General features: G+C 43.0%; 1 protein-coding gene across 1 annotated transcript in view; it reads left to right on the top strand.

Moving 5' to 3' along the window:
- Positions 1-26,339, top strand: part of MYRFL (myelin regulatory factor like) — a 1,005,707-nt gene that overhangs the window by 524,745 nt on the left and 454,623 nt on the right. The window contains exon 8 of the mRNA XM_086921958.1: positions 25,912-25,988. Within this exon, the coding sequence (XP_086778084.1) occupies positions 25,912-25,988 (77 nt within the window). The remainder of the gene's footprint in view (positions 1-25,911; positions 25,989-26,339) is intronic.

Here is a 26,339-nt window from a genome sequence, read left to right as displayed (position 1 = left end):
CCTTGGAAAAGCAACAGAGGATGGAACACATGCGTTGGCTGAAGCATCTACCTCTATAGATTCACTGTGTTGCTAATCCAATAATTGTGTCTTTAATGGTACGATTTTGTAAACATTGTGGGTATATCCTACTTTGAACCTGAAATAATAAATCCAGACTCCAAAATACACTTCGACCTCTCAATCATATCTATGAGGCAACGCAAAGCCACCATGCGTACCTCGAATACATTTTTTAATTTTGCATTGATTTACCAGTGCCAAATATAGTGCTACTGGCGCTGGACATAAGTAGCTCCTATTTTACCTCCATTTTCTGAAATGCAGTTAGATTATATATATTTCTTTAAGTTTGGTGAATTTTGATGCAGTTTTGAGAAATCTATAAGTTATTGTTTTTTAAAACATGTTATGATAGTGTTGAAAATGTATTTCATAAACAGACCTTTTCACACAAAAAAATTATTTCTGTGTGATAGAGGATAATGGGAAAGTTAGTTGAAGAATGCAATAAAGATTGCTTGCTCCTTACTTTTTAGTTTTCAACCCTGCAGCTGTGTACATGCCTACATGGGCTTGATTGGAGGGAAAAAGAGCGAGAGAGAGAGTGATCCAGGAAAAGGCTGAGACAGAGAGTGAAAGAAAAAGGTTGTTAGAAAGAGTGATACATATAATGAAAAAGAACAGACACCCATAGAGAGAGAAGACAATTCCTGTACTTCTTTTAAGTAAAGAAAATGCTACTACAATTGTGCAGAGGGACTTTATATATATTTTTGTTCATCTCTACACCTCTTTGTACCACCATAAATATGCCTCAAAGCGCTGAGGAAGGGGGGACAAGAAAAAGAGAGACATGGAAGAATGAATGTAAAACACAAGACTGAGGGAATGACGAGGGTGGTTTGTGGGTATCAGTGAGACATCCCAAGTACATCGATATCTCTCCAGGCAGATCAATAGTGCCTCATGTGTTGCCTCCCACACGCATCTGGTCAATAGTTAGAGAGCAAAGGAAAGATCAGAATTAATTAGGAGAGAGGGATCAGGAGAGAGAACGAGGTATATTTTTAGGGTGAAAGATGACAGTGAGAAGAATAGTCATGGAACAGAGTTAGAAATGTGTGTGGACTGTTCAAGAGATACTAGGGCAGACTAGGATACGCCCCAGGGAAGCAGGAACTGCCCACCCGCTTCGCAGTGCCGGTATACGTTACACTTAGCTGAGGAGCCTGCAGGAGAGAACATGGGAGGAGGGATGGGCTTCTTTGAGGACTGAGGCCAGGGAGGTCAGAGATATCTGATCTTCAACACGGGTTTATGAGGATGGACGGGTATGCTAGAGGCAGTGCTTAACATGGGTAATTGCAGGTTTTTTCTGTCTTAGCCGTAACTGCTACCTGCTCAGATCAGCTAGTACTTGACCTCTAAAAACCAGGTAACATTGAGATTAGGTTTGCAGGCCCCTCTATTGCGCCTACTTTCCTACCTGCCTCAACACAGTAGAGACTAGATATTTGCAACCCAGTCTTTTTCTTGCACTGTTATTACTCCTGTTTATCCAAATCCTTTTTTGAATTGTTTGAATTTAGCCCCATCACACGTGTTAAAAGCCGATGTCATTCATTCTTCTTTCCCTCTGGGATGACTTTGTCATGCTACCACTGAACATCCACCCCAAGAAGTCTTCTTGCATGCTCACTTTGCTTCACAAACGAACTCAGTGATAATAAACATACAGTGCTATTAGTAAAACATTGTTATTCTTCATGCGCTTTAGCTAAATATTTTCATGAGTGGTATTACTATTTAATAGTCTGCTCCTCCCAGTGTTCAGGGGTGCGGGGAATGAGATTTTGATATCTTTTCTGATCACTTTGATACCTATCTCATTCATCTATTTTGGATCGATTATTTTCTGTCATTGAGTAAAAGGCAAACCCCCATAGGTTAAATCAACCCCATAGACTGACGCAACTCTAAAGAACCACTTACGACTGATAAAGTTTAAAAAGTTTAATATAAAATCAGAATTAAGTGCATATACAATCCTCTCAGGATAAGATTCAACAAATATACAGGAACTAAAAGGAACATAAATTCCCTAAAGAACCTAAGTCTACAAAAGAATACGATTAAAATCAATTCCAGAATCAATAGATTAAAAAGCATAGACACAAAGTGGTTCCGTTGCGTCATCTACAAAAAGAGAATAAACAAGTTAAATCTGTCCCTACTCTATGCTAGGTGACATCCCTACTAGCAAATCCTTTTACCCTAAAAAGGTGTCAGCAGTTTGACTTCCAAAAGAAGTTCAAACTCTCTTAGCCTCTAATGGTAACCTATGTCGAGAAGCAGTACCCTCTCTGCCTACCCATCCGCTCTCTAAGGGTCCTCGGCCTACTGCTCTCTTGCGCTCTGCTCTTTCTGCGCTCTGATCTTCTGTTCTGCGCTCTGAGCTCTTGTGCTGCTCTTCTCCCCTGGGTGCTGTCCCTAAATACACAATCACAGTATAGGTGGAACGACCCTTGACGCCCACCACGTACACATTCACATGATGTCATTCTCTAGGTCTTTCCATAGCTTCATCTCTTCGCGTCGTCCGTTAAGTTGACCTTTCTTCTTAGACGCCATCTTCGTCTTCGTGCTGGTGACTTCATTGACATTCCAGTTGACACTTTCAGAGCAAAGTCTATCACTTCATCAGAACTCTATTCTTTACGACTGTGTTCGTAACCTCATTTGGTCCTGTGAACGGTCATTTCTAAACAAGACTCCAAATTCCAAGCGTCTCTTATCTCACTTAGGCCATAAACTTCGTCTAGCATTGTCACTTGAAATTTAACAAGACCTTTGACTTTTGGCTCGCAAGTACAGATCAAGGCTATCCACGATTCCTGTGAGCCCACTAAATTACATACAGTGAACTACACTCCTGCGAACCCTTGGTCAGTCAGGTTAAAATCACACATGACCAAACTCTTCTAACATTCCTACAAACTCTTCTACACAGTATAACCTTTAACACACATTTATATATAATTGAATTTTAGCAAATCACTTGATTATAAGCGAATGCATCTTACATAAAATACAACATTTATTCTCATGCTTACACCGTGCTATATATGCTGCACATTTCTCCACTTTACATTTCGTAACGTTTCTCCTCTTTATAATTACATACGTACATCTATTCAGTTTAACACGTTTAAACATTCTTAAGCATTTCTACACACTTCTATATTAGCCCACTACGTATACGGGCCTTCTAATCTAAAGTGAATGCAAATACATTTCCTATTACATTGGTTACATTGACTAATTTTACTCTACAAGTGCTACTTCACGTTACAACTTCTACGTTTATGCGATATGCTTATGAATATGGTACAGATATACTTTTTATTCAAATTGCGCTCTCTCAGTTCCCCCCTTTGATGACCTCTAGGGGTCATCACTAAAATGCAATTTGAATGACACTTTACACAGAACTAGTTACAAGATTCCCTCTTTTTATCGTTTCGAGAGCTCTTAAACTTTTATACTGTTGATCTTGTAAGGCAGCTAATCTCCTTTCTTGCTCTCTCATGGACCTTTGTAACCGGTTCGACCTATACCATCTGTACAGTTTCACTAACCCCAACAATGTAATTATACAAATCAATATTATTAATACAGGTTTCAATATATACCACACAACACTTTTACCAAGATTGGCAAACCAATCTCCAACTTTACCCACTCCATGACCTACTTTTTCCCAAACATTTACTTTTGTTAAATCTTCGATTTCTTGGTGTATCTCTGTAATGTTATGTATGACTTTCTCAAGTGGTTTTGAATTGTCTGGAATGTAAGTACAACATTCTTGGACCTTCAGAGCCTTGCAGACTCCGCCCTCTTTTGCTAGCAGAACATCTAAAGCAAGACGGTTCTGAAGAACCATTGCTCTAATCGACTGCATCTCTCCTTCTACTAGCATCAATGACCTTGCAGTACTTGCAGATAATCTATCTACAACTGTAGCTAATCTCCTGATCTTAACATCGTTAAGTACCAAACCTAAAATAGGAAACATTGCTCCAAATATGTCTCCAACTACTTCAGCATCTCCTACTTCTCTTTTCGCTCTTGTCGAAGCCTTTCCTTCTATAATCTCTAAATCCTTTGCATGATATATTTTGGGGAAGACAATTGCCAAGTAACAGGAACCATACCAATTGTCAGGCAGTTTTACATAGGCATTTCTTCCACATACAAAATATACATTAGGAATAGCTTGCATCTCTTTCATAAAATCTTTCGTATAGTACTCTAACCTAAAAGCATGTTCGCAATTAACTTCACCTACAAATACATTCTCATAATATGTCTTGCTTCGAGTTAAACATAACTTTCCTTTCTGCGTTCTATCCAAAGCTATTGGACCATTACTACCCTTCTTCTTGTGTGCTTTTTCTTCTTCGGTCCAATCAGTTTTCCACTGTCCTGACATTTTTAGAATCTTCTGTCTTCTGTATCGGTCATCTACTTGTCCAATTAATTTCTTCTCTATCTCTGACACTTTGCAAGTCAGATTATTTCTGCGTGCATATGAAGTATCTAGTGTATCCCAAGGAAGAAAGAATTTTGCCAATCTATCTTCCTTTTTGTAGTAGTCCCACTTATTCATTTGTTTATAATTCGGGACTTCAGGCAGTACCGAATCATAATTTGAAAAGTAGTACTCAAACCCTTCTCTACCATAAAATATACTAAGCAATAAACTACATGTTATCCCATATGTCAGTGGGAGATGATGATATCTGATACCTGCATCTACAGAAGCCGGCAATTGCATACATACATAGCAATCTTTGGCTTCCATGGCATCGATATACTCATACAATAGCTTGGCATATGCATTTGACCTAAAATTTCCCTGTGACTCGTCTACGAGTAATCTAAGAGCTTCACCTGCCAGTAACGCCTTTTCACGGATTACATTGCTCTCCTCTTTCTTCCCAACAAGAGCAGGTTTCAAAGTCGTTACAGGCTTTACATCTGTTGTCTCCTTTTCACTTGCATGTCCTACTATGTATGATATGGTAACTACTGTAATAATGAGAAAAATTACTACTGCTATTAGTGTACCTATTATGCATTTGGCTTTTCGGTTTGGGTTGCCGTTCTCCATGTCATCAAACAATGTAGCTCTTTCTTTCTCGTGTAAAAGTTTTCTTTTTCAAGTCTTTATTTGCTTTGTTTGATTTCTCAGTCTGTGAAGCGTTCTTAATCAACAAAAGTCTCTTTTTCACAACAATGTCTCTTTATCTTTAGCAACAGACAACCCTAACCCTTCTCCGTCCTCTAAATGTAATCCCTAATTTTATTCTTCTTTCCACTCGGCGCTAGGTTATCTTCTTCTTTATAGCTTAAACACAAAAGTCTTTATGCATCTACAATTATTCTCGTACCTGCAGCTTTAATAACATATTCCAATAGTTCCAAACGAATGACTTTTTCTTCTTGTGCTGGTATTTGATGTCCAAAAGTCGGAAACTCTAATCGATTTAGCACTAGGTCTTTGATCCGACTTAGGTAAAGGGGAATGGGAAGTGTGAAAGTCAGTAACCCCTCAGTCTCGATTCCAGGCGTCAACATCCATATCTCCACTGCCACAAATGGATCGAGATTGATCACCTTCACGTCTCTCACTCTCCCAGATCTCTGTCCCCAAGACATCTGCTAGATAAGTCCACTCTGGGGTGGCGTACCTTCTGCAGGGCACACGTACCCTTCTTGATCTTCTCGGACTCTCAGAACCTGAATCCGTAGCTTCTTCTTCTTGATCTGAATCTTCAGTGATCGGGACAAGGGTGCTCTCTGGATTTGCTCTCAAGGTTGACCCTCTCCTTCTTTCCGGCCAACTAGCTTCTCCATTCCTTGTCCTCCTGCTCCTTGTTCTTGGACTCGTCTCTTGATCACGTATAACTTGTTCGGTGTCTGACTCGAATTCCCAGCTACTTTCCTCTTCTGAGACAGCTTCGGTCTCACTGGTGTCTTGACCGTCATCAGCCTGCTCCGACACAGGTTCAGCCTCTTCAATCACCTCTACAGCTTGACTTTCCCTCTCTGTGGCTTCTCCGTTTTCTGCTGGATTTTCATCCGAGAGAGGAGCTGTTCCTTCCAGAGGTGTTGGCACTCTTCGGGTGTGTGAGGCGTGTATCCAGTTGGGCAAGCCTCCACACTTTACTGCAGTGTTCGTAACTAGTATGACTTGGAATGGTCCTCGCCAGCGCACGTCTAGACAGTTCTTCCTGACATGCTTCTTCACCAGGACCCAGTCCCCTGGACACAGGTCATGGCACAGGTCTTGAGCTGACGGAACCTCTGCAGCCTGGACCTGGAGGGACACAGAATGAATGGCATCAGATAGTCCCTTGCAGTAGTCCAAGATCAAATCGTCTGTGATGTTCAACAACGCTGCAGTCGGAACCGATGGCAATCTCATAGCTCTCCCCATTAGCACCTCGTGTGGAGAGAGACCTGTCCTTCTATCTGGTGTGCTACGTACGCTCATAAGAACCAATGGAAGTGCATCAGGCCAACTCAGGGATGTCGATGAACAAACTTTGGCAAGTCTGGATTTAATTGTGCTGTTGATTTGCTCTACGATCCCTGAAGCTTCTGGTCGATAACTGCAATGGAGCTTCTGATCGATACTCAAAGCTGAACATAGCATCTTCACTATTTCGCTGTTGAAATGAGTTCCTCTGTCCGATTCCAAAGAGGATGGCACCCCAAACCTCGGTATTAACTCTCTAAGCAACAATTTTGCTACTGTAAGTGTATCGCACCTACGTGTAGGATAAGCTTCAACCCATCTAGAAAATATACAGACAATCACTAAAACGTATCTGAGTCGATTGCATTTGGGCATTTCAATGAAATCCAGCTGCATCCTATTGAAAGGCCCCCCAGACCTCCCTATGTGACTCAATGTGACTGGTGTTCTCTTTCCTACGTTTAATTGCTGACAGATCGCACAACGCTGACATACTGCTTCTGCCGCTACTCTAAACTTCGGATTAAACCACGTTTGTCTGAATACTCTCACCATAGCATCTCTACCTATGTGTGCTGGTCCATGCAATTTCCTTGCCATTGGACTAACAAGTTCCTTTGGTAAAACTGCTCTCCCATCTGCAGAAATCCAAAAATTCATTTCACTTTTAGTACATCCAGCTGTTTCCCAGCCCTTTTTCTCATCATCTGGTGCATTTTCCTGAACACACTTCAATTCATCCCACGTATCCACTGTGTCTAACAACATAGTCAAATCAGTACTTTCTTGTATTCCCCCCACTTCTACATTGGTGTGAGAATACCCCTGTTCTGCACAATAACGTGCTACTTCATCGGCATAACGGTTGCCTTGCGACACAAAATCTACATTCTTTGTGTGCGCGGCACATTTGACAACTGCGATAGCTGTTGGTCCTTGTAATGCTTCTAACAATAATCTCACGAATTCTCCATTCCTAATTGGAGAACCCGAGGAGGTCATGTAACCTCTTTGAGACCACAACTGCCCATAGTCATGAACTACCCCGAAACCATACTGGCTATCGGTGTATATGGTGACTCGAATTTTGTTGCCTGCCAAACAGGCACGGGTCAAAGCAATGATTTCAGCTACCTGAGCGGAATGTACTCCTTCCAGGCAGGCGGCTTCCACAACTCCAGTAATTGTACAAACTGCATATGCTGCTCTCAGCTGACCGATATCGTCTCTTACGCATGAACCATCAACAAAGAATATTTCATCGGGGTCAGTCAATGGTTCATCTACGATATCTGGTCTCGGTTTGGTGCATAGTTCAATCACATCTAGGCAGTCATGATCTGTACAAATTTCATCATCTATATCACTTGGAAGTGGCATCAAAGTAGCAGGATTCAAAACAGAGCATCTCTTCAGGGTCACATTCTCAGCAGCCAATATGACTTGCTCGTAGCGTGTGAGCCTGCTATTCGTCAGATGCTGAGTCTTGGTCCTGGTCATTAACAATTCCACAGAATGCGGTACGTACACCACTAACTGATGTCCCATAACCACACTTTCACATCTCTCAATGCTGACACCCGTTGCAGCAACGGATTTTAGACATCCGGGCAACGCTGCGGCTACTGGATCTAATGTAGCCGAAAAATACGCTACTGGCCTACGCGCATTTCCGTGTATCTGGGCCAAAACTGCTAAAGCGCAACCTTCCCTTTCGCAGCAGTAAAGCAAGAATGGCTTCTCATAGTCAGGCATTCCCAAAGCCGGGGCACGACACAAGTCCTCCCTCAGCTGCAAAAATGCCATCAAACAATCTTTGTCCCATGGTACCGGATCACTCACTCCTTTGTGCGTCAGTTGTAGTAACGGTTTTGCCTTCAGTGAAAAGTTGGCTATCCACTGCCGACAATAACCGACCATGCCTAGAAACATCCTGACTTCTCTTTGTGTTTTAGGCGCGTTCATTTTCATGATCGCCTCTATTCTGTCTGGAGACACCTTCCGTTTTCCCTTTTCAATCCTATGGCCCAAGTATTGCACTTCGGTCAGACAATACTGCAATTTACTTGGAGACACCTTGTGTCCGTTCTCGGCCAAGTGATTTAGTAAGGTGATGGTGTCTGTTTTGCAAGCTTCCTCAGTTTCTGACGCCACTAGGAGGTCGTCTATGTACTGGACCAGAACTGAGTTCTTGGGCAGCACTAGACTTCCAAGATTTTTCTTCAGCAGCTGGTTAAAAATCGATGGGCTTTCTGTATACCCCTGGGGAATACGACACCATGTTAAAACGCGATTTTCCAGCTTAAAAGCGAACAGATACTGGCTCTCCTCATCTAAATGAATCGAAAAGAAAGCCTGGCACAAGTCTATCACTGTGAACCATTCAGCTTGGAACAGTATCTGAAACAATATCACTGATGGATTCGGTACCACTGGACAACATGAAACAACGATATTATTAATCTTTCGAAGGTCCTGCACTATTCTGTATTTCCCACTAGGCTTCTGTAAACCCATAATCGGGGAGTTACATGGACTTCCCACTATCTCCTTCAGTATTCCCTGTTTAATCATGGATTCGATCACAGGCTTTATTCCTGCAATCGTCTCCGGTGTCAACTTATATTGTGGTGTTCTTGGGTACTCGGCATTGGGCTTTACCATGATCTTTACCGGTTCTACTCCTTTGATCAGACCTATTTCTTCTCCAGTAAAATCCCACACCTCAGCTGACACAGTCTCCTTCAAATCCTGTGGAAGCTCCTCCACCGTTAAGGTAGGGTATAGTTCCACGCATTCCTGCGAGTTTACAACCTTAAAATCGGCATCATCATCGTTAGTCTGCACTTCTACTCCTTCAGGTGTGCAATATATTGTGCAGTTTAGTTTGCACAACAGATCTCTTCCTAGCAGACACACAGGGCTAGAATCACAAATCACAAATTGATGTTCATCCCTGTAATTCCCTATCTTCACTGACACTGGTTCTGTCAGAGGATTCGTCATCCTCCTATTTGCGACTCCTACCACCTGAATCGTCTCTCCCGACATTGGCAGACCTGGGACTACTGCCGATCTCAAAGTGGATCGAGTGGCCCCCGTATCCACCAAAAAGGTCGTAGGACATCCAGCTACTTCAGCTTCCACGTATGGTCCTCTCTGATCTACCTCCAGGGCTGCTCCTAGAGTACAGTCTTCTTCTCTATTCACTCGTTGTCCCGTAAGAGGATCAACGTAGTAGCATTCTTCTCCGCCTACGAACAGTGGCAGTTGTCTATAGGTTTTTCCTCCATTTGCAATGCGAGGCGGTTGAGGGAATGGGGCTCGAGGAGTCTGAGTCCCCCCTTTGATAAACTTTCCCTTTGGGACTGCTGTTCCCTTTATCATGCTGGTTTAAACCTCATCCTCCTCCTGTTCTAATTCCCCCGTCTCGACATTATATGGACACTCGCGTCTCCAATGTCCTACCTCGTTACACTGATGGCACCTCGTTGTCTTTTTCAGTGTCGCGATATCTATCCTCGGTCTCGGTCTTTCCTCCTCATCTCTGCTTTGATTATTCTGTTTCTTTCCTAGGGTTCCTGTTCCCTGTTGTCGCGGTCCACCCTTTCCAGCTGATTGCATCTGCACCAACATCAGCTTTTCCTTAAGTTTCTTTGCTTTCGAATCTATTTCATCGCTACAGTACCTTGCATACCTCAGAATCTCATCTAAAGGTTTGTTTTGCCAACAGATCAAATGCTGTTGTATCATTAAGCATATGTCCGGTCTCAATCCCAGGACAAACTTCGACACAAACTGTCCTATGTCTTTGGGATCCATCACATCCAATCCACTGTACTGTTTGAACGCTTTCAGCAATCTCTCATAGAACTCGTGAACGGTCTCTTTAGGTTCCTGAGTGGTTCGATCTATCTTAACCCAGTCTATGTCCTGCAACGGCACCTTCTCTTTTAACCATGCAATTACCCTCTCGTACTTTTCCATAACTCTCTCTGATGGACCATTTGTCCGGGGATCCCTCTCGGGTTCACAAATGGGCCATTCGACATTAAGTTTGCATGCCGTCCACAAATCTCCGGGTACTACAATGTCAAACAGGGTGTTCAAGTCGACCCACAGCACCTTAGAGATCTTCACGAACCTCTCTACCTGTTTATACCACTCCTTTGGAAAGGAATTGGTAAATGCCGCTAAATCCCCCCTACTCCAGGGCACATGCACGTAGCTTCCGTTCGCGATTTCTCGCAAAGGGAAAGCTTCCATTCGCATTAGCTCTCCATCCGGGGACCTCGTAAGTGTACTCCTTCTGACGGATCCCCTCTTGGACCATCTTTCTTCCCATTTATCCAAATTCCTCCACAATCTAATACTTAGGATCAGTTCCTTTATGTGTATTTTCAGCCCAATCGTCCTACGCTCATCTAGATCCTGATCCGTGCAATTTAGTCTATGGTTACCCTGTAAAGCTTTAGTTCGTGATAGGTCTATCATATACCTGTTTGCCAACTCAGATAATTTTTCATGAACTGACCTCGCTTTCCGAGTAACATCCTTAGACATAAATAGTATTTCATCCGGTTCGTACAGCTCTATCCTTTCCATTGGCAATGTGCCGTCTATTATTTCTTCCAAATCTGATTTTAAAATCATTACATCGAGCCGTTTTGCTTTTATCTCAGCTCTCAGTACCTCACTCCTAGGTGGTTCTTTTACATCCCTCTCATCCCCACTACGAGTCCTACGTCTAGGTACAGGTGAGTTATGAGGCGTCCTTCTTGCTTCTCTTTGTTCCCACCTCTCTAGATCCCAAGCTTTCCCATCTTCCCTTGGGGTATGGTGGAACAATGATCTATTCCCCATCACTGGATCCTGTCTTTTCGGTTCCGTCTCTTTAGATGCGAGATAGGATCCTCCGTTCTGTTCTATATCACTGCAACTCCCTTGCTGTCTGGTGTCGCTCAATAAACGATAAGGTCCTTCACGGTCCTCCATGTTCCCGCGATCTCGTCCGTGATCACCGGATGTATGGCGAGACCCTTCGCGACTCCCTATATTCTCGTGACTCCAATGTCGCACATTTTCGCCCGGGGCATGGTGAGTGCACCTGAAACTATCTCGGTACTCCTGCGTCTTTCGTTCCCCCTCACTAAGGATGAGGCGAGGCACTCCCCCACACCCTGTACTCTTGTCTTCACACATTTGTCTATTGCCACTGATGGTATGGCAAGTATCTCCTTTGCTTCCTTGACTCCCTCCCTCCCACTCCGGGCTGCTTTCACCAGCTCCGCAGTGAGAGAGGATCCTGTTATCCTGATCTCTCCATTCTGTTTCTGTTTCTATTCTTTTATTCTGAGTCTCTACGGCAGCATCCCATTCTTTCAAGTACTCCCTTAATTCCTTAAAGGATTTCGGTTTCGGTCCCCTCAAATCCATATGTCCTCTCTGACCCCCCTGTTCTATCCAGGGACCCGTTGCTGAATCCAATGGGGTACTCCGACTCTTTGGTGCTAGCAACTGCCTTTGGGAATTGATCGTATTATTCCTACTTTCCATCTCTGCCCTTTCCCTGTCCCATCGTGCCTGTTCCTCCTGCTGGGCTCCCTCCGGGTTGTAGATTGACACTATAGGACCTATGGTAACAGGTACTTGTAGAGCATCGGGCAATTGATACGACCTTGCATGCTCCGTTTCTGGCACCTTCTGGACCACGAATCGTCCTACTACTCTCTGTACGGGACTAGATTGAGGTACTTCCTCACCTTTCTTGGGGTCCCACTCTGATGTGGGGAGCGGTTTATATTCCCCCCACCTAGCCCCGTCCCCTTGCTGTAGTTCGGGACTTTCGGCTTCTCTGTTGTACGGAGGTGGTCTATCTAATAATAGCCTCTCTATCAGATCCTCATCCGGCTCGCTATCCTCATCTTCTTCTAGAGGTTTCTTTTCTCCCGTAGCCTCTAGCATTGGATACAGTTTGTCTGCTTCTATCTTTTGCACCCTCCACTTTTTAGCTTCATCGTCCCATTTAGCATCCTGCACTGCTTTTACCGATCGTCTCACTCTTTCTTGGCGTCTATTCAAGCTCTTGTCGTGTGCTGCTCTAAACCATGCACTAAGGGCTTCGAACTGTGTTGGCCTCGGTAGAGGTCTCGTTGCAAGCATTACTGCTTTCAGTTGGTTCAATACTTCTAGCTTAAATGTCCCGTACCTCGGGAACGTTAGTTCCTTATTCCCTTCTGTTAGCTTATTCCACTCAGAGATCCATAGTATTGAGTGTAACCCTACATTCACAGCCATATGATAAGCTGGTGTGCCTTCTGGTGGAGCTTCTTCCCCTGCATACAAGTTTCCTCTATCTCTCTTAAAGATCGCCCTTAAACGCTTAAAACACTTCATTTTCGGTAATCTACGATTTTCCTTTATTAATTCTCTTCCTTATTTACTTCCCGATGACAAACCACCAATCCCTACGCGGCTCTCGCTAACCAGCCTATCCCAGCGCGGTTCTACACCAACCGGCCAATCCCAGCGCGGCTCTACGCTGAGGTCACTCGTCCCCTCTGCAGCAGTTCCCCTCCTTTCTCAGCTTGCCTCGCGGTCTTGCATACGTCTCATTCATACGCCGAAAAATGACTACTTCCGTCCAAGCGATCACTTTTCTCTGACTGTACGGCCACAGTCTAACTGTAATTGTCACCTCAACTGACGAAACGTCTTCCTCTCACTTCGGACGCTCGCCTTAACTGATAGGTTACTTACACACAGTAAACGTACGACCAGCGTCCGTTACTCATACACTCACTCAAACACTCCCCCTATCATCGGTCTGCGGGCGATCAATGGTACCTCATGACCCCCTTTAAAATGGTAGACAATTACTCTGGGTGTTCGATACACCCGAACCACTTAAGCCCTTCTCTGGATCTTAAGATTTTATCCGGTTGCGCGCGCTCACAACCTTCCCTCAATCACACTACAGGCATTCAACTCCGCTTGACATTACAACACAGGTACAACATAAAACACCGCAATCTGGCAACGCATGACCCTTATACTCACTCTCGACCGACTCTGCTGCTTTTCTCTCGACGCACCGTCAGCACCTTCTTCGGCAGGGATTCTTCTTCTGGTCGTCGATGACTAGGGACCTTGGGGTAATCTAGACCTGACCTAGGTTGCCTTCCTCAAGAAGAAAACCATCTTTCTCTGCTACCAACTGCGGGGAATGAGATTTTGATATCTTTTCTGATCACTTTGATACCTATCTCATTCATCTATTTTGGATCGATTATTTTCTGTCATTGAGTAAAAGGCAAACCCCCATAGGTTAAATTAACCCCATAGACTGACGCAACTCTAAAGAACCACTTACGACTGATAAAGTTTAAAAAGTTTAATATAAAATCTGAATTAAGTGCATATACAATCCTCTCAGGATAAGATTCAACAAATATACAGGAACTAAAAGGAACATAAATTCCCTAAAGAACCTAAGTCTACAAAAGAATACGATTAAAATCAATTCCAGAATCAATAGATTAAAAAGCATAGACACAAAGTGGTTCCGTTGCGTCATCTACAAAAAGAGAATAAACAAGTAAATCTGTCCCTACTCTATGCTAGGTGACATCCCTACTAGCAAATCCTTTTACCCTAAAAAGGTGTCAGCAGTTTGACTTCCAAAAGAAGTTCAAACTCTCTTAGCCTCTAATGGTAACCTATGTCGAGAAGCAGTACCCTCTCTGCCTACCCATCCGCTCTCTAAGGGTCCTCGGCCTACTGCTCTCTTGCGCTCTGCTCTTTCTGCGCTCTGATCTTCTGTTCTGCGCTCTGAGCTCTTGTGCTGCTCTTCTCCCCTGGGTGCTGTCCCTAAATACACAATCACAGTATAGGTGGAACGCCCCTTGACGCCCACCACGTACACATTCACATGATGTTGCGGGGAATGAGATTTTAATATCATTTATGATCAATTTGATAACTTATCTCATTCGTCAATTTTGGATCGGTTGTTATCTGTCATTGAGTAAAAGACAACCCCTGCATAGGTTAGATAAACCCCATAAACTGACGCAACTCTGAAGAACCACTTACGACTGATAAAGTTTAAAAGTTTTAATATAAAATTAAGAAAAGTTGCAAATACAATCCTCTCAGGATAAAATTCAGCAAATATACAGGAACTAGAAGGAACCTAAATTCCCTAAAGAACCTTAGTCTACAAACGAATACAATTAAAGTCAGTTCCAGAATCATCAAATTAAAAGCATAGATATGATGTGGTTCCGTTGCGTCATCTAAAAGAAAAGAAATACAAGTTAAATCTGTCCCTACTCTATACTAGGTGACATCCCTACTTCGCAAGTTTCTAGTACCCTAAAAAAGGTGTCAGCAGTTTGACTCCCTAAGAAGTTCAAACTCTCTTAGCCTCTAAAGGTAACTTAAGTTTAAGAAGCAGTACCCTCTCTGCCTACCCATCCGCTCTCTAAGGGTCCTCGGCCTACTGCTTTCTTGCGCTCTGATCTCTCTCAGCGCTCGCTCCTAACTCTCAGGCCATCTGCGCCTTCGCTCTGTCTTCTCCCCGGGGTGCTGTCCCTAAAATACACAATCACAGTGTGGGTGGAACGCCCCTTCGACGCCCACCACGGACTTTCCCCCATGATGTCATTTTCTAGCTCTTTCCATGGCTTCGTCTCTTCGCGTCGTCCGTTAAGTTGACCTTTCTCCTTAGACGCCATCTTCGTCTTCTTGCTGGTGACTTCATTCGACTTTACCTTTGACACTTTCGGAACAAAATCTATCACCTTATCAGAACTTTACTCTTTCGACTATATACATAACCTTTCTTGGTCTTGTGAATGGTCATTTCAAAACAAGACTCAAATTCCAATCGTCTCCTCTCATGTTTAGGCAATAAACTTCGTCCGACATTGTCACCTTAAATCTAACAAGAACTAGACTCTTTGGCTCGCACATTCAAGTGAAGGCTATTCACGACTCCTGTGAGTCCACTAAATTACCAACAGCGGACTGCACTCCTGCGAACCCTTGGTCAGTCAGGTTATAATCACAAATGACCTAAAACTCTTCTAACATTCCTACAACTTCTTCTACTCAGTATAACCTTTAACATACATTTATATATGATCGCATTTAGCAAATCCCTTTGCTTATATGTGAATATATTTTACATAGAATACAAATTACATAGAATATAATTTTATATTCTCATTTGTTACATCGTTATATATGCTCTCTGCACATTTCTCCATGTTACATTTCTCGCCGTTTCTGCATTTAAAGTTACACACGTACATGAATTCTACTTTGCACGTTCTTCTGTTCGTGAGCATTTCTACACATTTCTACATTAGCCCATTACGTATACGGGCCTTCTAAATCTAATGCATTTTCAAGAGTAAATACAGTTACATTTCCTATATTACTTTGGTCACATCTGTTAACTTTATGCTATAAGCGTCAACTTCACGTTCGATATACATTTCATTCCTACGTTTATACGATATGCTTGTAAATATGACTCGGATATACGTTTTATTCAAATTGCGCTCTCTCAATGTCATTCTCTAGGTCTTTCCATAGCTTCATCTCTTCGCGTCGTCCGTTAAGTTGACCTTTCTTCTTAGACGCCATCATCGTCTTCGTGCTGGTGACTTCATTGACATTCCAGTTGACACTTTCAGAGCAAAGTCTATCACTTCATCAGAACTCTATTCTTTACGACTGTGTTCGTAACCTCATTTGGTCCTGTGAACGGTCATTTCTAAACAAGACTCCAAATTCCAAGCGTCTCTTATCTCACTTAGGCCATAAACTTCGTCTAGCATTGTCACTTGAAATTTAACAAGACCTTTGACTTTTGGCTCGCAAGTACAGATCAAGGCTATCCACGATTCCTGTGAGCCCACTAAATTACATACAGTGAACTACACTCCTGCGAACCCTTGGTCAGTCAGGTTAAAATCACACATGACCAAACTCTTCTAACATTCCTACAAACTCTTCTACACAGTATAACCTTTAACACACATTTATATATAATTGAATTTTAGCAAATCACTTGATTATAAGCGAATGCATCTTACATAAAATACAACATTTATTCTCATGCTTACACCGTGCTATATATGCTGCACATTTCTCCACTTTACATTTCGTAACGTTTCTCCTCTTTATAATTACATACGTACATCTATTCAGTTTAACACGTTTAAACATTCTTAAGCATTTCTACACACTTCTATATTAGCCCACTACGTATACGGGCCTTCTAATCTAAAGTGAATGCAAATACATTTCCTATTACATTGGTTACATCGACTAATTTTACTCTACAAGTGCTACTTCACGTTACAACTTCTACGTTTATGCGATATGCTTATGAATATGGTACAGATATACTTTTTATTCAAATTGCGCTCTCTCAGGGGTATGTTGCACGTTTGGATCTTGGCCTTGAGTTGAGCTGAAATTTCATTCACAAAAATTCAGAAGTAGTCGAAGCGGCATCACAGGTTGATTTCGACCCATGCATAGTTCTTCAAAAGCCACCTATCTGCTGTCCAATAGCTAGTTGGAGTGTAGTCTAAGGGGAATCAACTGGTCTTTTAGAGCTTTATTCACTTTCTAATCCTGCCACTGGTGTCATGTCCCCGGAGATAAGGTGTACCTAGGGCAGTGACATGGTTACCAAAAGGAAAACTACTGGTAACAGCTTCTATCCTTGGTAACCCCTAAAAGGCTCTCATGTCTGCTGCGTGGCTAGCATAGACAGTCACAATTGTGTGCTCAGTTTCTATCATCAATTCATGTTATTATAGCACATCTTTCCAAACATAGATTACATTTCTAGCTAAATGGCTACCAAAGCCTTTCAATATCAAGACAATTTGATGGGAGGTGTGCCACAATATACCAAAGAATACACATTCAGTATTCTATGGGTTATAGGGCTTGGACATGAGGCATCCTTCCTCAGAGAGCAACATAGTTGCCTACCATACCAACATCATATTCTGCAAATAACATACATTCATTGCATGTAGTTAAACGGAACAATATCTAAATAAATGTGCTACAATTTCACTTTTTGATTCCAACTTTCCAAACTTTCCTTTGGGGAAGGGTGGTCAAATATCATGTAAACGTTTTTACGCCCCATTAGTTTGATGCAATAGGGCCCAGTGTGATTGAAGTGTGCCCTTTGCCACAGGTTGCTCTCTAAAGTGAAGCCTGGTGTTTCACGTTGTACCAGGTCTATTGGCCTGTTGTGTATTAAAATAGAACATTTGTCGTTCATTGTGCTAAAATTCCTTGAGGGAGAACCCCAAAACGCTGTTATGCTGAGAACAATGTTCTTGACCTTGTGTGCTTTAAAATGCGCTGTTTTCCACTTGTAGCCTGCAAGGCTGACTCTGTGTTTTATGCATTCCGCCAAAGCAGCTGGGGAGCCCCCACAACTACTTTTGAGTCAGCTCTTATGATGCTGTCTCTGACTCCACTGTTGGACCGGTTAGCCCTTCCCCCACACCCTGAGTCTAGTCTGCCCCCTCTGCTGCTGTGTGCACGAGCCTTGGCAGTGAATCTATTTTCATCCCTGAGGCCCTATTTCTATCAAGCTGTTCACCGAAACCAGAACTATCGGACATTGTAACTGATGAGGCGCACGTGACATTTTTATTGCGGACACAATATTACATTTCTGGCAAAGGCCGAGGCACTCACCGGGAAGTTTTCAAATCACCTAACTTACATCCTCTGTCCAACTCAGCACTGTTTACATTTGATTAAAATGTGTGCACCTTTAAAACTTTCAAAGCTGTCTGAGTTGTATCCGTCTGAGTGTCAAATTGAAGTAATGCTAGTGACACTCCCCCGGCCCCCACCCCTCACCTTCAGTCCCAGCAGAGCAGAGTTCACTTTGATCTGGGAGCCTCCTGAGAGGTGCACCTTTTGCAGTTTGTTCCTGTGTTACTTCATGAATGCAATAATTTGGAGGTTGTTACTGGAACCTGTTAGACGGGGAAACCTCGTCGAAAGTGAAAGGTTCTCGGGCAGTGTTACCGCTTCTCCTTCATAACTCTGCACAGCGAAACCGCAGAGAACATTTTTAGAGGCCGAATAATTATTCCACATGGATCAATCCACAGTGGGCTTCGAAAGCAGCGCGTGGACTACAGGGGCTGCACTTGCAGGATGAAGACGCAAACAAAGTGTGGGCTGACAAGGAGCCAGTGTGCGGCCGCACCATCCTATACCTCGTTAAGGGGCGGATTTACAAGTCCCCTCGCAGCCGATACGTCACATTTTCCCATATTAAAACTGACTCGCCGGCTACGCAAGGGGCTTGTAAAAAAAGAGTTTTACACAGCGCTGAAGATGTTAACACTGCCCACACGTCCTCTTATGGCGATTCTCCTTCGGTTATAAATACAAGAAATGTGGGAAAATGAGGCTCGCTCAGCACAAACCCCCCTTTCAAGCCAAAAGGACCATGGGATACTGGGAGTAGTTCCAGAAGATGTTGGTTTCTGAAAATAGCTGTGAGAATAGACATGCCTTTGAATGTAAAAGAAAAGATTTGAACTGCTCCCAATCAGTGGCACATTCAATTTAGCAACAAACAAGTTGTTTGTTGACTACATGTGCACACGCTAGTTTCATGATGTATTTAGGTCGCTTGAAAAAGAGGCTGGCCTCAAGATTTATGTAAAATGTAAGTGGGAGAATATAATCTAGACTGCACCCAATAACCTGGCATGGATGGGACCAAAGCTGCGGAATCATTGAACTGTTCTAGTAGCAAATGGCACATGAATGCAGTGCGTATATCTGCATATAGGATACACTACCATATCAAAGCCCTTTGTAATACTACATTATTAATAGACTTGACCCTACCATTACACACATCATCAGCACACACTGTGGCAGTGTACCGTCCCTCTCTATGGGCCGGCTGGCAGTGAGCATTCTAATGGGTTGCTCCTTCATGCTCCTGGGTAGACTCCTCCCGCATTCTCTATTGCTGGTCGCATAATGCCAATTGCAACGAATTGCCCCTCTACCGCCCCTATACACAAAATGCATTTGCAGTGCACTTCTTTGGGTTACTCCTCTGCTGCTTTATGTGGATACCTCAGAGCATGCACCAGGGCTAAGTGCATAATGCCCGGTCGTGCTGAATGCCCCCAGCCCCTCCTTGGTGAAACCCCAACAGCTTAAAACATGGCTTATTTCTCCCTGCCATCTCTATGGAGGCCATACAGCAACAACATTTGCAAAGCCAATAGGTCTGGTATTGGCTGCCAGCATTCTGGCAATACTTGTTTTGTTTTGTCATGGTTTTTGCAAATCTTTATTGTTTGGATATATGCTCTCGTCAACCTAAAAAAAGAAAATAGTTTCCTACAGGCAAAACAGTTTCGTTTGGTTTCACAAAAAACACATATTACCCTAGTACTCTCTGGTACTGAAGGGAATTTCTTCATGTGCAGACGTGTTCCTTGTGATATGGCTGCATGCCGTAATTCATAGTGATGCGGGCTGATACATTGCCCCGAAATGCATTCTGAAGTGGGTGGAACAAAAAATGTGAATGACATCAACCACAGACTAATGGATGAAGTCTGGCTGAAACCCCTATCAGTTAACATGTTGTACACATAATTTTAGTAAAATCAAAAGGTCTGGGCTAACACAGACCTAAAAATTGCCAATCAGTCTGGCATTGACTACAAGCCTTTTGCCTTTGAAAGAAGGAAAGAAAGATAGAATGCGGAAAAAGAAAGAAAGAAGGAAGGAAAGTGAAAGTAATAAGGCAAGAAAGAAAGAATGAAGGCAAGAATGAAAGTAGGCAAGAAAGAAGGAAAGAGCGAATGAAGGTAAGAATGAAAGAAGGCAAGAAAGAAAGAAAAATAATACCAAACAAAAGGGATCTTAGAGAATTTAAAGACCTGCCTCAGATTTAGTCCCCAGTCTCAACATATAAACTACCGGGTCCCGTAGGCTGAAACATGTTGACCACATAGACAGGCATTGATTTATGAAACTGCCTGGATGCACTGTTTTTCACGAGGATTATACCAGATACTTTAATAAAATATTTTTCTGTTCTAAATCCTTTTTTAATTTGCACTTACACTTTGCACTGCACATGATATTCCCACTACAACATCTTTCTGTAGGACCACTTTGATAGGGTCTGTCTGTACCTGATCTATCCCTTTCATTGCGGTCTCTTCTTAAGACCCCCTTCATGATATAATCCACAGCCCAACCCTCTATGATCAAGAGGGGAAGTGGATGGAAGGCTGGATACTCAGATGATAAGATTGATCAAGGTTACGAGTTTGATGTGAATCCAACCACTCATAAGGGTTTTTGTTTCTACTCTATAACTATTTTGGGGTAGATATGGGTTCATGATCATTTTAGGCGCACTCACTGTAGACTGGTAGTTAGTGAGTAGACCCGCAGGTTCTTCTGGTTCTTTTTAAGAAAAAAAGAAAGGAAGAAAGAAAGGAAGTCCCTTGCCCTGGTGTTAGGTCACCGCTCCCAGCCGCCGCCACAGCCTAAGGAGCCGTTTCATGGCACCTCAGGCTAGACCGGCCTTGTTTCGAAGCCCTGCTCTTCCCCAGCTACATCAGCACTCTTCGGCTCCGACTCCTGTTTACTGACATAGTGTCAAGTTTTATTTTAATGGCATTTTTATTCATTCTGCTACAATTTGTTCTGCTACATTTTTAATTCAATTTAATTTTACTTTGGTTGTGTTTGCTTGGGTTATTTTTAGACATTTTGTTTGACCATTGACTTCCCTGTGTTTTGTTTTCCTGCTGCCCGCTCCTTCCCGCTCCTTCCCACTTCCTGAATACCATTCCTTACCAGTCTCCTTGCGCCGCCCACAGTCCCTCCCACCTTCCAGGGCCACTTAATGGATGCTGCTGTGGGGTTCCATTTAGCAGCCCTTTCCCCGGTGCTAGATCACCGCTCCCATCCGCTGCCCTCCACAGCCTATGGTGCTATTCCAGGCCAGACTGGCCCTTGTTCGAGGTCCCGCTCCTCCTCCTGCCGCATCAGTGCTCTTCGACTCAGACTCCTGCATAGTGACATTGTGTGAAGTTTTATTTTACTGACATTTTTATTCATTCTGCTACAATTTGTTCTGTTACATATTTAATTTTATTTAATTTTAATTCTGTTGGTGTTGGTTGTATTCACTTGGGTTACTTTGAGACATTTGTTTTGACCATTGACTCGCCTGTGTTTTGTTTCCCTGCTGCTCGATCCTTTCTGCTTTCTGAAGGCCGGTCCTTACCGGTCTCCCTGCACTGCCACACTGCCCCTCCCACCTCCCAGGGATTCTGCAGTACAGCTGCACTACTGGTGTGCCAAAGGCAAGCCCGTCTGTGCCCGTCCGCATCTGACTGTGCCCTGCGCATGGAACCCTAGCCCCCTGGAACATCGAAGCTATTCCCCCGCCGAACTCCAAGCCTTGAATATTATATGCAACAACTGCTGCCTTGCATTACGGCACACTACTGAAGGAACGTTCACCTGCACCCACTGCCAATGCGACACAAGCCTCCCTGGGTCAGGCACCACCACACCAACCAAAACCTAGCCACAGACGCAACTCTACTGCATACTGCTCCCTAGTGTAGCATCCTTCACCTCTGACCGCTTCCTAGTTTCCATATCCAGAATGGATTTAAACTGTATCATGTACATCACTGCATGGTGGTTGTATTCCGTAAACATAAAGTTGATACCCTATGTCTGGGATCTCTTGCAGTATGTCCCTAGGTCTCAGACATTTTGGTAAAATATCATGGGTCAAGGCATTTTGCAAAGGACACCCATATTATTTCTATTGCGCTACAAAACCTTTGGATGTGCGCCAAAATGCTGTTTACATCTGATAGAATTAATGCTTAAAACATCCCAGACCTATTGCACATTGTACTTCTTTGCTGTTCTGCTGCAGTCTCATCATTTTCATTCATATTTGTCTAGCTGTTTTTTGCTCCTTTGCTTTGTTCCCCAGCTACATTGATGTTAAATCATCAACGATCTCACAACTGGGCAGTTTGCCTGCTGAATCACACAATGTATGAGTGGGGAAAGTGTTTCTCCAAATTACACATGGCAAATATATGTTGCATGTATATTTGCAAAAATGAAATGTAGATGTGGTGCATTCCAATATACCTTAAGGGCTGCACAGTTGAATCCTTTTTCAGGACAAAGCCTAGAATTCGTTAAGAAGTGCAAGGAAGTTAGGAATGCCCTCTAAACCTAATAGTAACCCACCATAAAGAGATTTTTAACTTTTTAGGCAGCCGAGTAATGAATCAGAGCATAAAATAATCCATAGATTTTCAAAGAAACAAGGACAACTGGGAAAACATTTCTTCAGTTCTCCATCTGTTGTGGGGTCCCACTCCCTGTTTGTTAATATGTGTATATCTTTGTAATATTTTTGAATTTTGTGACCTCTTTGTCAAAGGCCCCGGATTGAGTTTCTCCAGGTGTTCTCAAGGGTGACTACGGATCCAGTGCCACAATTAGATTATTTTTTCAGCGACCATTCCCATTACCCAATCCGAGATAGGTGTGACAATTAGTGATTAAATGGTGAATACTCTCACCATTTTAATACAAGAAGCAACTCAAATGTTGTGTTTCAATACAAATAATGGTTTTAGTTTACTAATCTCAGCAAACTAATATCTCTAGATATCACAATTAATAGGAAAAGTATTTTTTAAAATGCACAACCTAAGGGCTCCCATTATAATTAAATGATTTCTTTAAAAGACATATTTTAAGGCACGTCATACTTGTTTAAATGTATTAGGTTTTGAAAATCCCAAGTTTTATCTCACTTATAATATGTGAAGGCCTCAAATACTTACATCAGTGTTTTATTAAAACTACTTATTTATTTATTTATTTATTTGTTGCTTATATAGCGCCGAAATCGACCCCAAGAGGTATCTCCGCGCTTTAGGTTCTACCAAGATACCAGATCATAAAGCCATGGTCATAGGCGCCCTAGATCTTACACAGCAGGAAACAAATGAGTTTTTAAAGATCTCTTAAAAGCATGAAGATTGGTGATTTGTCTTAAAGTTAGGGGCAAAGTGTTCCAAAGAGTGGGGCCCTTATGAGACAAAGCACGACCTCCTTGTTTTGCCTTCTTAATCCGTGGGATCTGCAGCAATGATGAATTGCTAGATCGCAAGGAGCGAGTCGGAATATAAGGCTGAAATAGTTCAGCCAAATATTTTGGACCAGATCCACAAAGACATCTGTGAATTATACAACAGATTTTAAACTCAATTCTCTGGCGGATGGGCAGCCAGTGGAGTTTATGCAAGAGAGGGTGGGACGGGGACCTATTTGGAGCATCAAGGACTAATCTGGCCGCCGTATTCTGGACCACCTGCAATCGTCTCAGTTGCTCCTCGTTGACTGAGAGGAGCAGTCCATTGCAGTAGTCCAATCTACTGACGACCATTGTCTGAACCAGTGTTTTCCTGTAGCAATCATCCAGAAAAGGGAATACACGCCTCAGGAGCCCAATGGTCCTGAAGCAGGTTCCCGCCACCTGATTTACATGTTCCTTTAGTAGTAATGTCTGGTCAAGCCGCACTCCCAGATTTTTTACTATCTGTTTAGGGCACGGAGCAGCTCCTAAGTCCGTAGGCCACCACTCAGGCGACCATAGGAGGGGGGCTTCTCCAAAAAGCACGACCCCCGTCTTGCTCACATTGCATTGTAAGCAATTGGAGGTCATCCAGCCGGATACTGCTCTCATACCTATGGCAAATGCATGTTTAATTGCCGGTGTCATGGTGTGGAAAGGAAACAAAAGCTGGGTATCGTCATCATATGATACTGGGGTAAACCCATATTCTCTTACAATATCCGCCAAGGGGGCCACATACATGTTAAAAAGTGTGGGGCTTAGGCATGAGCCCTGAGGGACCGCTTAATGAGCTCCCTGGAGCTCGAATAGTGGGAGCCCAACTTGACGGTTTGTGATCATCCCAAGAGAAAGCTTTCCAGCCAGGCCAGAGTTTAACTATTTAAGAATTAGAATTTAACATTTTGTAGAAGAGAAATATGTATGGTTTTTGTAATCTAAGGTTTATTTACGGAATCTGTTTTGGTAATCTAAGGTTTATTACTATTATTAGTCACAATCAATGGGCTGCAAGATAGATGCCCCTCTATTACTGAATTTTTATTCTAGTTTCTTAAAAATCCTTCAAACACTCTGTAAGATTTAGGGGTCGATTCCGAATCGTTAAAATCCCCTACGAATAGCCGTACGGAGCATTTTTCCGGTACAAACCGTACACCTTCAACGTCCCCGTACGTACGATGAAGTACGATCCGAACCCAAAGCAGATCCCCGTACGAATTGTACGAAAGACCATACGACTTAAAAATCCGTACAAATTGCATTCGAAACATGCAGTACGTGGCATCCGTACGGCTCGAAGCAGCTTTTTCCAGCCCAGCAAATACGATTCGTTACGACAACACTCCGTACGACTGTTTTTCTACAGAAGTTTAAAATGTCCATAAAAGCAGATTTCGACTCGAACTGCATGCGAAACGAACCCCCCGGGTACGCGAGTACACCCCATGATTGATGGGGTACGGTGCGTAAGGGTACAGCGCATCGGGTATGGTGCGTAGGGGTACGGTGCGTAGGGGTACGGGGCATCGGGGTACGGTGCATAGGTGTACGGTGCGTAGGGGTACAGTGCGTAGGTGTACGGTGCGTAGGGGTACAGAGCAAAGGGGTAAGGTGCCTACCCCCATGATTGCAGGGGTAAGGTGCGTATGTGAATGTGTGGCTCTCTGTACGAATTACTCATACGACGTTTACCGTATGAATCGCGCTCCCGGTCCCCGGTCCAGATTGTACTTGTCGGGTCGTACAGTATGTTTCCGATTTGTACGGTTCACTGTGAGGGTCCTGTGTTGCACGAATTTTCCCTTGGTTTTCGTACGGTTCGCAAATATTCAGACGTATTTTTTTCCCACGGATCGTACTATGTGATTCGGACGGATTTGTACAATTCATAGGGAAACAGCTACGAATTTGAATCGTCGTACGGATTAGTTTACCAAATCGAAATCGACCCCTTAGTGTTACTTAAAAACCTGTGTTTCTATTTAGCTATCGCATATTCCTGAATTTTGGATGGATCCAAAAATGATTGCATTATTCAAATGTATATGCCAATTGTTTTAAAGTGTCACTTCTTGGCCTGCTGATGTTTTAATGAATACATGTTATCCTTTGCTTAAAATAATAGGTGGAAGCTGTCAACCAAGTCATCACAATTGAGCAGTCTCAGTCAGACCGGAGTAAGAAAACGTTCAATCCTGTAATGTAAGTTTCCTTATGGATTTTCCAGAGATATATATATATATATATATATTAGGCGCTGGTATTTTTAATTGATGTTATGTTATGCTAATTACATTTATAAAGTGCATAGCTGTCCCAGCAACAGGCTCAAGGAACATCAAAGGGGATCAGAACCTCTAATGAATGAAATGCCAGGTTTTAAGCTTTTTCCTGAAATCAGAATGATTACGGCTATTTCTTAGCTTGAGAGGCAAACTGATCCAAAGGGCTAGAGCCAAAGCTGAAAAAAAACAGGCACTTGCAAGTTTCTTGCAGAACTGGGGAGCCACCACCAGATTTAGCTTGGTCAACAGAAGAGCTCTGGTTGGGAAA

The sequence above is a fragment of the Lissotriton vulgaris genome, chromosome 1_1, assembly GCF_964263255.1.
Source record: "Lissotriton vulgaris chromosome 1_1, aLisVul1.2, whole genome shotgun sequence".
Taxonomy (NCBI): Eukaryota; Metazoa; Chordata; class Amphibia; order Caudata; family Salamandridae; genus Lissotriton; species Lissotriton vulgaris.
This window is presented reverse-complemented; position numbering and strand designations above follow the sequence as displayed.